Source organism: Anopheles gambiae, chromosome 3 (genome assembly GCF_943734735.2).
Source record: "Anopheles gambiae chromosome 3, idAnoGambNW_F1_1, whole genome shotgun sequence".
In the NCBI taxonomy this organism is placed as follows: domain Eukaryota; kingdom Metazoa; phylum Arthropoda; class Insecta; order Diptera; family Culicidae; genus Anopheles; species Anopheles gambiae.
Window position 1 is genome coordinate 33,984,664 of NC_064602.1, and position 12,057 is coordinate 33,996,720.

General features: G+C 45.2%; 1 protein-coding gene across 3 annotated transcripts; it reads left to right on the plus strand.

Moving 5' to 3' along the window:
- The first annotated feature begins 978 nt into the window (after positions 1 to 978).
- Positions 979 to 11,479, plus strand: LOC1271434 (uncharacterized). Of its 3 annotated transcripts, none has more exons than XM_061662714.1 (6): positions 979 to 1,252; positions 1,531 to 1,770; positions 7,141 to 7,362; positions 7,430 to 7,581; positions 7,647 to 8,009; positions 9,415 to 11,479. In XM_061662714.1, exons 2-6 carry the CDS (start codon positions 1,701 to 1,703, stop codon positions 10,123 to 10,125), a joined length of 1,518 nt encoding a protein of 505 aa, XP_061518698.1. In that variant the 5' UTR covers positions 979 to 1,252; positions 1,531 to 1,700; the 3' UTR covers positions 10,126 to 11,479. The 3 variants fall into 3 exon arrangements, with proteins under 3 accessions (XP_061518698.1, XP_061518699.1, XP_061518700.1); XM_061662715.1 differs by having other exon boundaries at positions 1,189 to 1,415; XM_061662716.1 differs by lacking the exon at positions 979 to 1,252 and adding an exon at positions 1,296 to 1,453.
- The last annotated feature ends 578 nt before the right edge of the window (positions 11,480 to 12,057 follow it).

A 12,057-nucleotide genomic window follows, 5' to 3' on the forward strand; every position in this document is an offset into this window, starting at 1 on the left:
CAAGTTGCTAATTTTGTGTCCTTCAGTACAGACATTGTATTGAAGTTAGCAGGAAAAAAGGAGCTAAAATGTAATACAATAGAAGGTTTATTCTAGAATTGTTTAAGTTTGAAGCAATTACTTTTGCTTCTACGTTCTTTTCAATGTGGATTTTTTGTGTCAAGTATAAGGGTAAGAAGTTAAGGTTAAAAAACAGTTTAAAGATTGAGAGAATGTTCCAGAAATACGGTGATGATTGGTGACTTGGCATACAGCTTGATATTTATAGATTTTCCTGTAGAGTGTTTAATTACTATTGTCATTATCTCTTTCAGTTTCATACAAATTACAGAATAAAACATGACACTTTTATCAAATTATTCAAATTTGAGCACTGCAGGTCGAAATCGTGATATGGTTATAATTACAATTTTTATATTATTTTACTGGTTGTTAACCACCCATGATCTATGTAATTCTTCAGGCAAGACAGACACGCTTTCAAACGGGACTCCATACAGATCGCGTCTTGTGAGAACCGACTCGTTTATTCATTCAACCATCGAGCCAATATACATTATGAAGCTTAAATCTGCATCTGTTTCGTCACATCATCTGTGTAATAGTATATTGATAAAATTCATTACTTAGAATAGTTATGGAGCTACAAGTTCTTATAATTGTATTATTTTAAACGCTTTGAATATTATATTTATGTTAAACGCAAGCCATAACTTAAATTTTATTTATTCCTCCCTCTAATTGAAAAATATGTAAAGCATTCTCTTTGAACCTCTTTTGCGTCACTATCTAGCTCTTGTAAAAATGCCTAATTTACTGTTTAAAATTCAACGACGTTCCGCAGACATGCAACCAATATTTTGTTATCTTTCGCCATTCGGGACACCGAGAACACGTCCCGTCACAACACGGCAACGCGGTCGGGCACGGCGTTTAGCGTCCACGGCGGCGATGGTACCGGGCCAACCCCGGCAAACGCAATTGAGGGCGAGAGCGAGACACAACTCGATACCACGAATGCTGCGAGTGCGTGGAAGCGAACCCGCATCAGTGCGACACGGCAAACCAAAACACACCAAAAGGGAGAGTCTGACTCACCATCATCGCCATCACCACCACTGCTGCCGGCGTCTAACGTTGCGGCGTCCAGATCGCATATATAGACGTGGAGCGTACCGTTGCCACCGGACCAGTCGAGAGAACGTGCTCGGAGAGTAACGAACAAGTGTGGTGTATTGTGCGACCCTTACAGGTACGTGTGAAAGGGGGTGGGTGTGTGTGTGGTTAGCGCAATCTCATTCCAGTGAACTGCAGCCCTTGGTAGGAAGTGACTGGTGTTTACTGTTTTTACTCTCACCGGGTCTCATCAATCGGTCCCATCTCTCCCACCGGCTGTGTTTTGTCTGTGCCTAAAAGTACTGTGTTATGACATTTCGTTGTTGATATTGTTGAGGTGGTGGCTGATGTGAATCCCACCAAACGGATCAAAGTAATCAATGCATTTCCCTTGTGTCGCTTTTCTCTCTACAGAAACGCAACCTACGAGCCAAACAGAGAGATAGAGAGTGTGTGTGCGGTGCAGTTTTGTGCAGTGAGAGGTAACAAACGTCGGTAAATACGCAATCCTCGTGAAGGTTTCCTGGTGGAAAGTTCTGGAAAATTCGCCGTCTTCACCCCCCAACAATCGCCGTGCGACAGAAATGCGTCGATTCGCGACCAGCCTGCTGCTGGTGGTTGCCTTGACCGTGACCGCCACCGTCGCCTATCCAGGTATGTTTGTGTGTATGTGTGTGTGTGTGTGTGTGTGTGTGAATAAAGCATAAAATATGTCGACCACTTTCCATATGGCAGTGCCAGTGCAAGGGCAGGTGGAGGGCGATTTAAATTTAAAGATAGACCGCAAAACCGGTATCGCCAAGACGCAGTTTGTAAACGGTGTTCATGCCCAATCGATCGTTGGGGACATGAAAAATCAATTTCCACTGTGCAAATTTCAATATTCTAGAAACTAAAACACACTGAGCTGATCTTTTCTAGAGCATTCAATCGTTCGATGACGTTTCAATGCTGTGATAAAAATTCGCGCCCCCCTGCCAGTCTGATGTTAGATAAAGATTCGCTTCTCTCACAGCGCAATGTTCGTGACTTTCGTGATTGGGTTTGCTGTGCGTGTGATGTTTCTCTCATGCCGGTAGCAATTGTAATTTTAGAGCCATGCACGAAGGCTGGCTTCTACTGGAGGAGGCGTAGTTTGCAGTCAATTTCCTGAAACCGTGACGTGGTGTTCGACGACTGGAACGTATCGTATCTCCCTACCAGCCCCCTTCAGTTAGGGTTCTGGTACGAAACAAGTTTTTGGAGAACCATAACTTGAGCCCCCAAAAATTCCCCAAAAAGCGATGCGAGAGTTATCGAGACCCTGTTTGCGATGTAGTTTTTAAGTTCTTGGGGATTTTAAGTCATTAGCAACTTTAAAGAACAAAACAGGCTCAATCAACCAAGATCTTGGGGCCACATATGCTTCAAGAGCGATCGCACAACAGGAACTAAGAGCCAATCTGTTTTAATCCCAACAGATTGTGCACGGATTTTAATTGCCATGGGCCATTTTGTAGCCCCCAGAAAAGCCGCAGCTTCCGTTTGGCGTCTGTTTCGTTCTAGCAGATTGCATAATTCCGACCAAAATTGTTGTAGAAGCGCGCGCGAGCGCGTGCGATCACGCTGGAGCTAATTAAAATCCATCCAACTCGCGCATGATATGTACCTAGCGTGTGTGTGTAAAACCACCGTACGTGCCCCGTTGGGAGATTTGTTTGATTGCCCACCTCGGGGCGCACGTATTTATAAACCATACCACCGGCCGGCCTCACTCATCAACATTGGGTCCGTTTTCGGCGAAGATGTTTATGAGCGGAAAACTACGCCAAAGCGTCTGCTATATGCACTGATGAGCTTCATTCATCTTTTGCGCTAGATATTCAGCATCTTTGGTTTCATTTCCTTTTCTTCGAATCTTCCGGTTCAGCATCTGTACGGTCACTGCTTCATTTGACCTTGGCAAGGTGTTGTGGACGTTATTTTTTTATTTTTTCATCTTGTTTGGGGTACCTTGCGGTGAGCAATTTAGTGCGTCATCAACATCACACCGGCAGCTGAGCGTTGTGGCTGTATTGCTGAGATGTTTTTCATTTCCACTTCAAAAGTAATGACCCATCGGGGCACCATATGATTGCCACCGGAGCGGTTAATGGGAAAGTAAATTAGGAAGGTGGCGTAGCACTCACCAGCTCACTTCCGAGATGACTCGGTAGAGATTGAACCTGGTACGATGTGTCTACCATCCATTAGATGCACTTCCCGTGAGCATGACTTCTACGCCGCATCCATGCATTCTCGCCCTGCCGGGAAGTTTCCGTATTGCCCTCCCCGGTGGTGGGACATACAATTTTATTAACAATTTCGGTTGATTGTTGTGCTGTGTGTCCATTGGTCCGGCTACGCAGGGGTAGTGGAACCCTTTTCACACGCTGTACTCTTACAACGACCTGCACCCTCTCCGTTCGGTCCGTCTTCCGTTGTGTGCGCTGCCTCATCATTGTGCTGCGTCGCTATTTCATTGACCGCGGATGGATGAGTTCTCGCTGTCGCTGTTGGTACCTTGTGTGGGCTGGCAATGGAGCAATGGGTGTTGTGTTGCTGTAGTGTAAAACGAATTCAATCGACCGGAGGGGGTCGTTTCAACGCGTTGAAGTGGACCGCAGGCAAATGCGCGCCAATCTGTTGGTAGGTGTTGGCGTACGACCAGAAATTTTGTTTCGTTTTTGTTACTGATTTAGATGGTCTTTTGCTGAATAATGGAAAGAGATTAGAAAGAAGCAAAAACTGGGGAAGCGTGTGTCAGAACTGGTCTCAGTTGATGATCCATAATTTAAATAACAGTTTCTTAGTAACCTCTTTATGATTAATCCGTCTAATGTAGGCGTTTTGCCAAGGGGGACCTTGGACAAGCTCACTTTTCTTGTCATCAAATATGGTTTTAAATGTGGCTTTTTGCAGCTCCTTTGCAAGAGCATAGCCTCATTAAATAATCGCTATTAGTCAGGGTTGTCAAAGCAACGTAACTTCTACGATACTGAATCTGCCCACAGTGATGATAGATCACTGAAATGAATGTTTAAATAATATTTGTGTTGTTTCGGTCCATGCAAATCATGAAATCCACGAAAGAGTTTGTTTTGAGTTTGAAGAGTCCACAAAGTTTGATACTGTGAAATTCGATGTTAAAAGTGAACTAGATGTAGATTTCACGAACAATATCATTGGTTGTATAAAGTAATATACAAACAGCCTCGATGGAGAGTGGACATGCTACCTTAACGATCTTTAACTCATCTCTTCCGTTGAAATGGATGCAACCAGGCTCAACGTCTTTAAAGTAACTTTGAAAGGAAAATATAGAATCTACTTCACCCCAACCCTCCATTCCCTTTCATTTGTGCGAATTTCAATCGAGAAGCTTGGCAGGAATTTCCAGCCCCGGAAGGCACACTTGAACGATTGGGCGATTGAGATGAAGCTAATTAAAATACTTTCGCGGTCGACAAAGGTGGCAAAAGGTTGGAGGGGCGGCCAGTCAAGAATGCCAAGAAGCGTTCGTCAAGTATTTGAAATTCTTCGGCGTTGTAGTTCCATCGCGGGGGGGGGGGGGGGAGGGGGAGAAAGCTCGCACATTACAGTTCGAACACCCACCGCTGTAGTTGGATGGAAATGTTTTGATTTGAGTCGATGATTTACAATTGGTACCGTTTTGAAGGGAATTCCAGGGCAGGGAGGGACTAAAAACCGAATTCACTCCACAACCTTTTGCACACGGAAAGCAATGGTTCACCTAATTTCTCTGTGCAATTGACGTCTGGCATGCAGACAGGCCGTATGTGTGTTACTGGACCTCCCACACCACGATCTAGCGGCATGTGCAAGCAGCGATTAGATTGTTTGTTGAATTTATTTCGTTGCGTGTTTTGAATACAATTCCAGAACTTACAGGGTGTTGATGCAGGCTTCAGATTCCATCGGCTAGATGTTGAGTAAGTACGGGGGGTGCATTGCATTGTCAGCCACCGGTGCAGTTGTTGTGGGAGATGTGGGGTTGCAAAGTACACTGCCGGCACGTGACATTTGTAAAACCAGTTCTTACCGAAACGTTTGCCGTTTGTGGTCGTGCTAAGTAACTACCCACGATTAATAACCCTTGAAGCTGTGAGGTGTCGATATGGCGTTTACCTCGAAAAATTGAAGCTCATACACACACACACATAATGCTCACACATTTGAGCGTACTCCGTCTGAGCATTGCTGTCAAAATGTTAAGACGAACGAGCAGCAGCAAACACGGAATTTGATTGTTCCAAACGCGCGTGGAAGCCGTATTGTTAGACGTTATACATCACTCACGAAAGCAAACGCATTGTGCATTGAAAAGTGTTGCAATTACAGATAATTTGATTATCGTGTTTTTTTTCTACTACCACTCAATTGTTGCCATTTTTGTGTTGCTTTTGCCAATTCAATCCTGCGGAGAAGGGCATCTTCTTGGAGATGGATGCATCTTCGCAATAAACCCAGGCTCGACCTGAGCTTGTGTTTCGGGTGTACCGGTAGGTAGCTTCGAGTAGGTCATTGTGCTTGTGTAACTACTGTTATGTACTGTACTGTAGAATGGAAACAGCCTGTAGGCACGATCTTACACGGTCCAGAGTAGGTCAACATTGCTCATGAACTGGTCGATCGGCTGAACGGAGGCAACAGTCACGTCGTAGAATACGCGCTGTCGCTAATAACAATGTCAACAGTGTCAATACAATACAGAGTACGATCGTGATCGACATGTTTAGTGGGGCGGAGGAGAGTTTGTTGAGAAATGGTTTGACAAGAATTCATCTTGGTCTTGATCTCTCGGGATGAGTTTTCTTTCTTTTATTGAGAAGAGTGAGTTTATGTAGATCAAATAGGATATTTAGATACTCGTGATAATTGAAGTGTTGGAAAGAATCAAAAAGAGTCTCTTTCCCTTCAAGGTAATAACCATTACTGAAATGAATATACAAGTACATTACCACAATTATTGGAACCATTCAGCAACCATTTTCATAAACATTTCTATGAATTTCAAATGAATTAATACAGCAATTTTTCCTTATCAATGCAAATTGTGCACATCCATATGGGTTGCAGCTTGTTTGGAACATCGTCGTTCTCCTATAGACACCAATTTACCATTGATAATTTTAAAAACACGCGGGCACCCTCATGGGAGATACATTTCCAAATTGCACCAATTATGAAACAAAAGCCTGGTGCTTCGGCCCAGCACTAGCGTTTCCCTGCGTGTTGGCCACGCCATCTAAGTGGCTGGTCACACGCGATTCTGTCATTTTGTGTGATTCATCGCTGTTCATCATCGCGATCGTTTTTTTTTTGGAATCATTATTATGTGAACGATTCTTCCGCCATTCGCTTCTGATCAGCATGGCAACGAAAGTGTGTCTGAAATTAGCGAGTCATGTGTGCAAGTGGAGGGTATGGAAGGTGCTTCTCGAGTGTTGAGAAGAACACTTCTACACTGAGCGCTAGTGTCATTCCAAAAGATCTTCATCGCAAAGAAACGGCCTAGTTGCATGCCCTCGGATGAATAATGATCGTTTTCCATTTATTTTGAATAATAACAACAACATCTACTGCTGATGGTGCTCCTACCTCTCCAACATCTTCATTACGTTTGAGCACATCAATTATGGCCGATTAGTGTGGCCCCGGTTGCAATTATTCGTCCCCACTGCACGAAGCACCTGGAGGTAAAGGGGTACTCCGAAAAAGCGATTGAAACGTAAGGCTCCACCCCGTTTTAGCGAGGGGGTTTTTTGCCCATCCTCTACTCTGCTCCGTAACAAATCGATTTCACCTTGATCGTGTCTCGCGGCCTTCCCTCCCCGCCAATGATGAAGCAGTTTTTCCAAATGGTGCGCAATAAACTTGAAACGCTTTCGGAGATGACGAATGGCCGATAAATTGTTCGCTTATGAGCATTATGGTTAACCTATTTCTTTAAAATCACTGATGTTTTCGTTCTTTTTTTGGCAGCGAGCTACGAGAAGGATGCAAACTCTGATGCCTCGGATGATGCAGAGTATATTGTGGTGCCGCTGTCACACCATCGCCCCACGTACTACAACCGTTATCCGTCGTCATTTGAAGGCTTTGATGGTGTGGTAGATACCGGTGACTTTGCACCAGTGCCGGCCAGACCTGTGTACTTCCCATCGTACAATCCGTTCTCGTGGCATCTATCCGGATATCTGGATGGTGAGTAGCATCGGAAATTTGTGAGGTTGTTATAGAATTCATCAATTATATATCCAAAACATTGCAGATCTTCTAAAGCGTGTCCGCGATCGTTTCTCTGGTTCGTGGAATCCATTCTACGGTGGTGACTACCTGCCATCCGGACCAGGCTTCTTCCCAGTGGAAATTCCGGATGACTCGTCGGAAGATGGGGTCACTAACACTACCTCCACTGTGAAGGTAAGTACCAATCGGGCATTGGCATTGGTTATGTGACTCATGTAATGATATCTTCTTCGTTGTAGGTCATCGATGGGCACAAGGTCGTCATTAATGATACGTACTACACGAAGAAGACGGAGTTCGGTACCTCAATCTTTAAGGTGCGTGTCATCGACGTGAAGCCAACGGACGATGGTAGCGCCGAGGCTACGACCCCCAAAGCACCGACCGATGTTGAGGTGGGCAATCGTAACGGTGACGATGGTGCGGAGTCGGACAAGGAACCGGCTGCACCTGCGACCGATGCGCCCAAGCGCGATACCGAGCTGGAATCGAGCGATGAAGACAAGACGACGGTGGACGATGACAATCTGAACACGATCGATACGTCCAACGTGGACATTGACGAGGCGAAGGAAAGGTTGGCACCGGAGGAGGCAGAGGAGGTAAATACGGAAAGCTCTACCGATGCTGCGGAAGCTGCGGAACCTACTACTGCTACCTCAGCCGCTGCTGACGCTGCCTAACTCTCTGCTGAACAGCTCTCGCTAGTGCAGCGCTTGCGCTCTAATACTTTCTCTGCTCCTTCCGGACTGATCTACCCCTCTCCCCTTTTCAACCCCCTCTAAACATTCTCCCAAATGTGCATCCGATTAATTGTAACTCTACAAAGCCGTTCGTCGGGTGTTGCCATCTCTCATTCCATCACAGTCTTCCTGGAGATGCCTTCTTTTGGTGGTTGTATTGTAGCGAATCTGAAGGATGAAGGATCTCGATTTTTGTACACCTTTTTTCGTACTATTCTACTATCTATACATTATCTCATGCTCGCATATCTTCTAAAAATTATATCTAACGTTAAGCTCCTGTGATTGGATTACCATGTACCATTCATTCCCTACCAAGCTTGTGTCTCTCTGATTGCTCTGCTCTATTCCGATTAACCTTCATATCTTGACGATCTTTCCATTACCTTCTAGTAGCATGTACATAAGCATAGCTCTGGTATGAATGGTTCCATTCATTATTTTACATTTTGTCTCATTACCGTCTTCTTGCCAAATGTCGTACCAACAAAACGTAGCAGAACTATAAGCGGTTGCAATAAGTGACACTTCACACGTCGGTGGTGCGGCTCCAGATGCGGCTGTACTTCACGCATCGCAATGCATCTTACATCGGCACGGAGAATAGAACACGGAGAGGGGGAAGGGAATGGGAGCTTGATGATGCCTTGGAGAGTGGAGTTTTAGGGTGTGATGGCATGATATTCCATTTCTTCCAGGAATGTTTGTAACACACAACCCCAAAAACCCTGCTCTTCTACTGTACAGTGTGGCGATGGAACGTGATAGAAGTTTGTTGTTGAAAGATTTGTTCTTCCTGATTTCCGTTCCTACGAGAACTCCTAACCAGTTAAGCTTTACACAGTGAACGATGTAAATAAAAGTTGATAAGAACTTACCTCTTGTGCCTTTCTACTTCTCTATTTCTTTCCTATTTTGTAACGTTTCACTCTGACCCTTTTCGTTTGCCGCTAGAAAGAGTTTGTTTTTTGCAAAGTTTATACATCTTAATACTACTGCGGAGTTTTCCGACGTAACCAATAAAACTGACAAGCATGAGAGCCTGTTTTGAGTGGTTTGAACACATAACGCGTGCTTAAAAATCTACTGTAAATATTTTACATTTCTAAGCAAAAACAACCTAGATTGTACAGAAGTTCATTTAGAAGTAACAATGCTTGGCCATTAATGCCTTAAAGTTTCCTCTTTTTCAAGACTTAAGATCACTAAGCTAGTGCAATAGAATAGAATAGACGACAAAAGTTATAACGCACATCTCAAACAGTCCTCAGAAAAGTGGTCAGGACTGGAATCGTTCGAGGCAGCATCCGGACCGATGGGCGCGCAGCTAGTGGACGGTTCACCCGAGACGACCGTTCAGCGCAACCGTGAGAATAGTGAACTGCTGGAATCAAGCTCGGAAGAGGACTTTGTCGAACCGAACGTCAATGTCGCCGTTCAATCCGTATCGAGCGAATGGCCCAAACAGGATGATCGTCAACGCATCATCGTATCGTTGAACCGGTACAACAATCCCAACCTCAACGCCAACCAGGAACGACCCGTCGGTGATGCTCCACCAGGATCACCGCCAGCCAGCGGGCACGATCTTTCCAACGACATTGCGATCAACTTCCGACTGGCGGCGGATAAAACGGTCACCACCAACCCGAACGCAATTACGTTCAACCCGATGAACCCACCGACAGTAGTCGTGCAGCGCGATCCTTTCCCCGTCATTCCGGGCAGATTCCCTGGCGCTGTTTCTGGCGGACGGCCGGCGATGGGATTCCCTCCACAGCAACCGGTCGGTGGTGGAGTGGGTTTTCCCTCTAATGTACCGTTTCCCGGCTTTCCCGGCGGCCAGTTTCCGGTGCAACCGTTCCCGATGTTTGGTGCACCGGTACCGGGTACAAACTTCGGACTGGCAGCAGTACCGCAGAACCCTCAGATACCACCATACTTCTTCGGTAATGGACAGTTCCGACGGCCTTAAACGTGCTCAAAAGTTTGTAGGGAACTGGGAGGGTACGAAACTTGTAGCACGTAAGAGAAATGCTCATTTATTTATTGATCTAAATTATTGTAACTCAAGCGAGAAAGGTTGCGTAAGTGGCCGTTTCTTGGCAGACGCGTGGTTATTGTGTAAGGATAGTGGACTGAGGGGATTGACGGCACCGTGCAGGGCTGGGTCGACGCGGTCGGGTTTTCAACCAATACCAAAGAAGTTCCCCCAATCAGCGTCGTACCTAGCGGCGCGAAATGCCGGGCAGCGTGAAAAACTTTGGAAAGAACTCAGACGAGGACTGCGGCAGTCACGGAGCTAAACAAGCCACACCAATACACGACCGGATGGTTTGGAAAATCAGGCGAAGAATGGGTGATTTTATTCTTCATTGGAAAATAATTTATTTACAACAGTTTTCGGACATTCTTTCGTGCTTCCGTGTGGCTTAAAACTTTCCCATCAACGGAAATCTTCCTCCCCCTTTCCTTCGATTGGTTCAAAATCATTGGAGATGCATGTGTGTAGTGGGCAAAAACTTCGTTTGCAGGGAAACTGGCCCCTGGGAACTTTCGCCCCGATCGGCCAAAGTAACTTTGCTACAAATCCTTTTCCCTTTTATTCGTAAAGTATCGAAGTTCGGTTGGGATAGTTTGTGTGTTTGGGTTCGACTCTTCCGTTTGCCTGTTTCCGCATTATTGGAAAGATTAGTGAAGGCTAGAGAGCGCAAAGTTGGAGGATGAGCAGGAAAAGTGAATAAAGCGAAAACGGGATGGTCTATTAGTGGAAGTGGGTAGTGCAAGTTTGCGCCTTGAAGAAACTCTCACTCGCATGAAACTGAGCTGTGGATGGGGGAGGAAGGAAATTTTAAACATAATATTTTAAGAAGTGGCTTGAAGTTGTCTTCTTGCAATGTAAAGCAAGGCTGAGAAGCTGAAGCTGTATATTAATTTTGTAAATTGCAAGAAGGCAAATGTTTTTCGAGCTACAAACAAACACGAAACTCATGGATGCGCCTGCAGATAGGAATGGGAAGCCGAACCCCTCAATGGAAGGTGTGCCTTTGTGGAGCCCAAGGTAGACTAATTAATTTGTGCATTGTGTCTGACAAATGGTGCTAAATTTGGGAATGGAAGTACGGTACTACGCTGCTGCACCTTGCCAGAAAAAAGGGAACAAAGGTGCGAACTGGTGAGAGGTTTTCGCGTTCGACTGCTGCAGCAAATAGAAGCATTTAGCAAATGGATGTAAAGGCAAAGGCAAACAATTCAATAAATCTAGTCTTCCCTGACAGATCCGCTGGCAACGTCGAACCGGCAAACGGGGAAGGATTTTAATTTGAGAAGATCTTTTTTTTTCACGTGTGCGCTGAAAGGCTGGAAGATTGTGGACTGGGGAATGGTTTTCTTCTGTTTGTTCGGACATTATACGGATTGAGAGGAGAAGGAAAAACAATCCCTGCTGCTACTGCTGCTCGCTGCTGCTGGAAAATAAGATTTTAATTAACACTTTCAAAAATTAATTCATTTTTTTTCACTTCTCTCAGCTCGGCTAGGAAAGGATAATCCAGTTCCAAGGAATATTACTCTTCCTTAACGGCCTGCACAGACGAATGGTTGGCCGACGCCGGACTGAGTGTAACACAGTGCTCAATCTGATACACATTCTTAGTGCAAACGTACGGCAGCTGGTCAATAGATTCGATACGGTAGCTTGGGCGGAAAAGCAAACAGCAGACGAAAAAAAAAAACAGATAAAGAAGGAACACGAATGGTTTAGATGGAGCTGGCGTATGCTTTTCTGGTGGTGGATTTTCTTCTAGATTGATCTCGTTCTGGCTTGCCGGAGGTGTTCCGTACAATGAGCAAGCAGTTGCCTTGAGGATTCTTCTGCTTTACAGGGGCAGTGTTGTTAGGTAGAAAA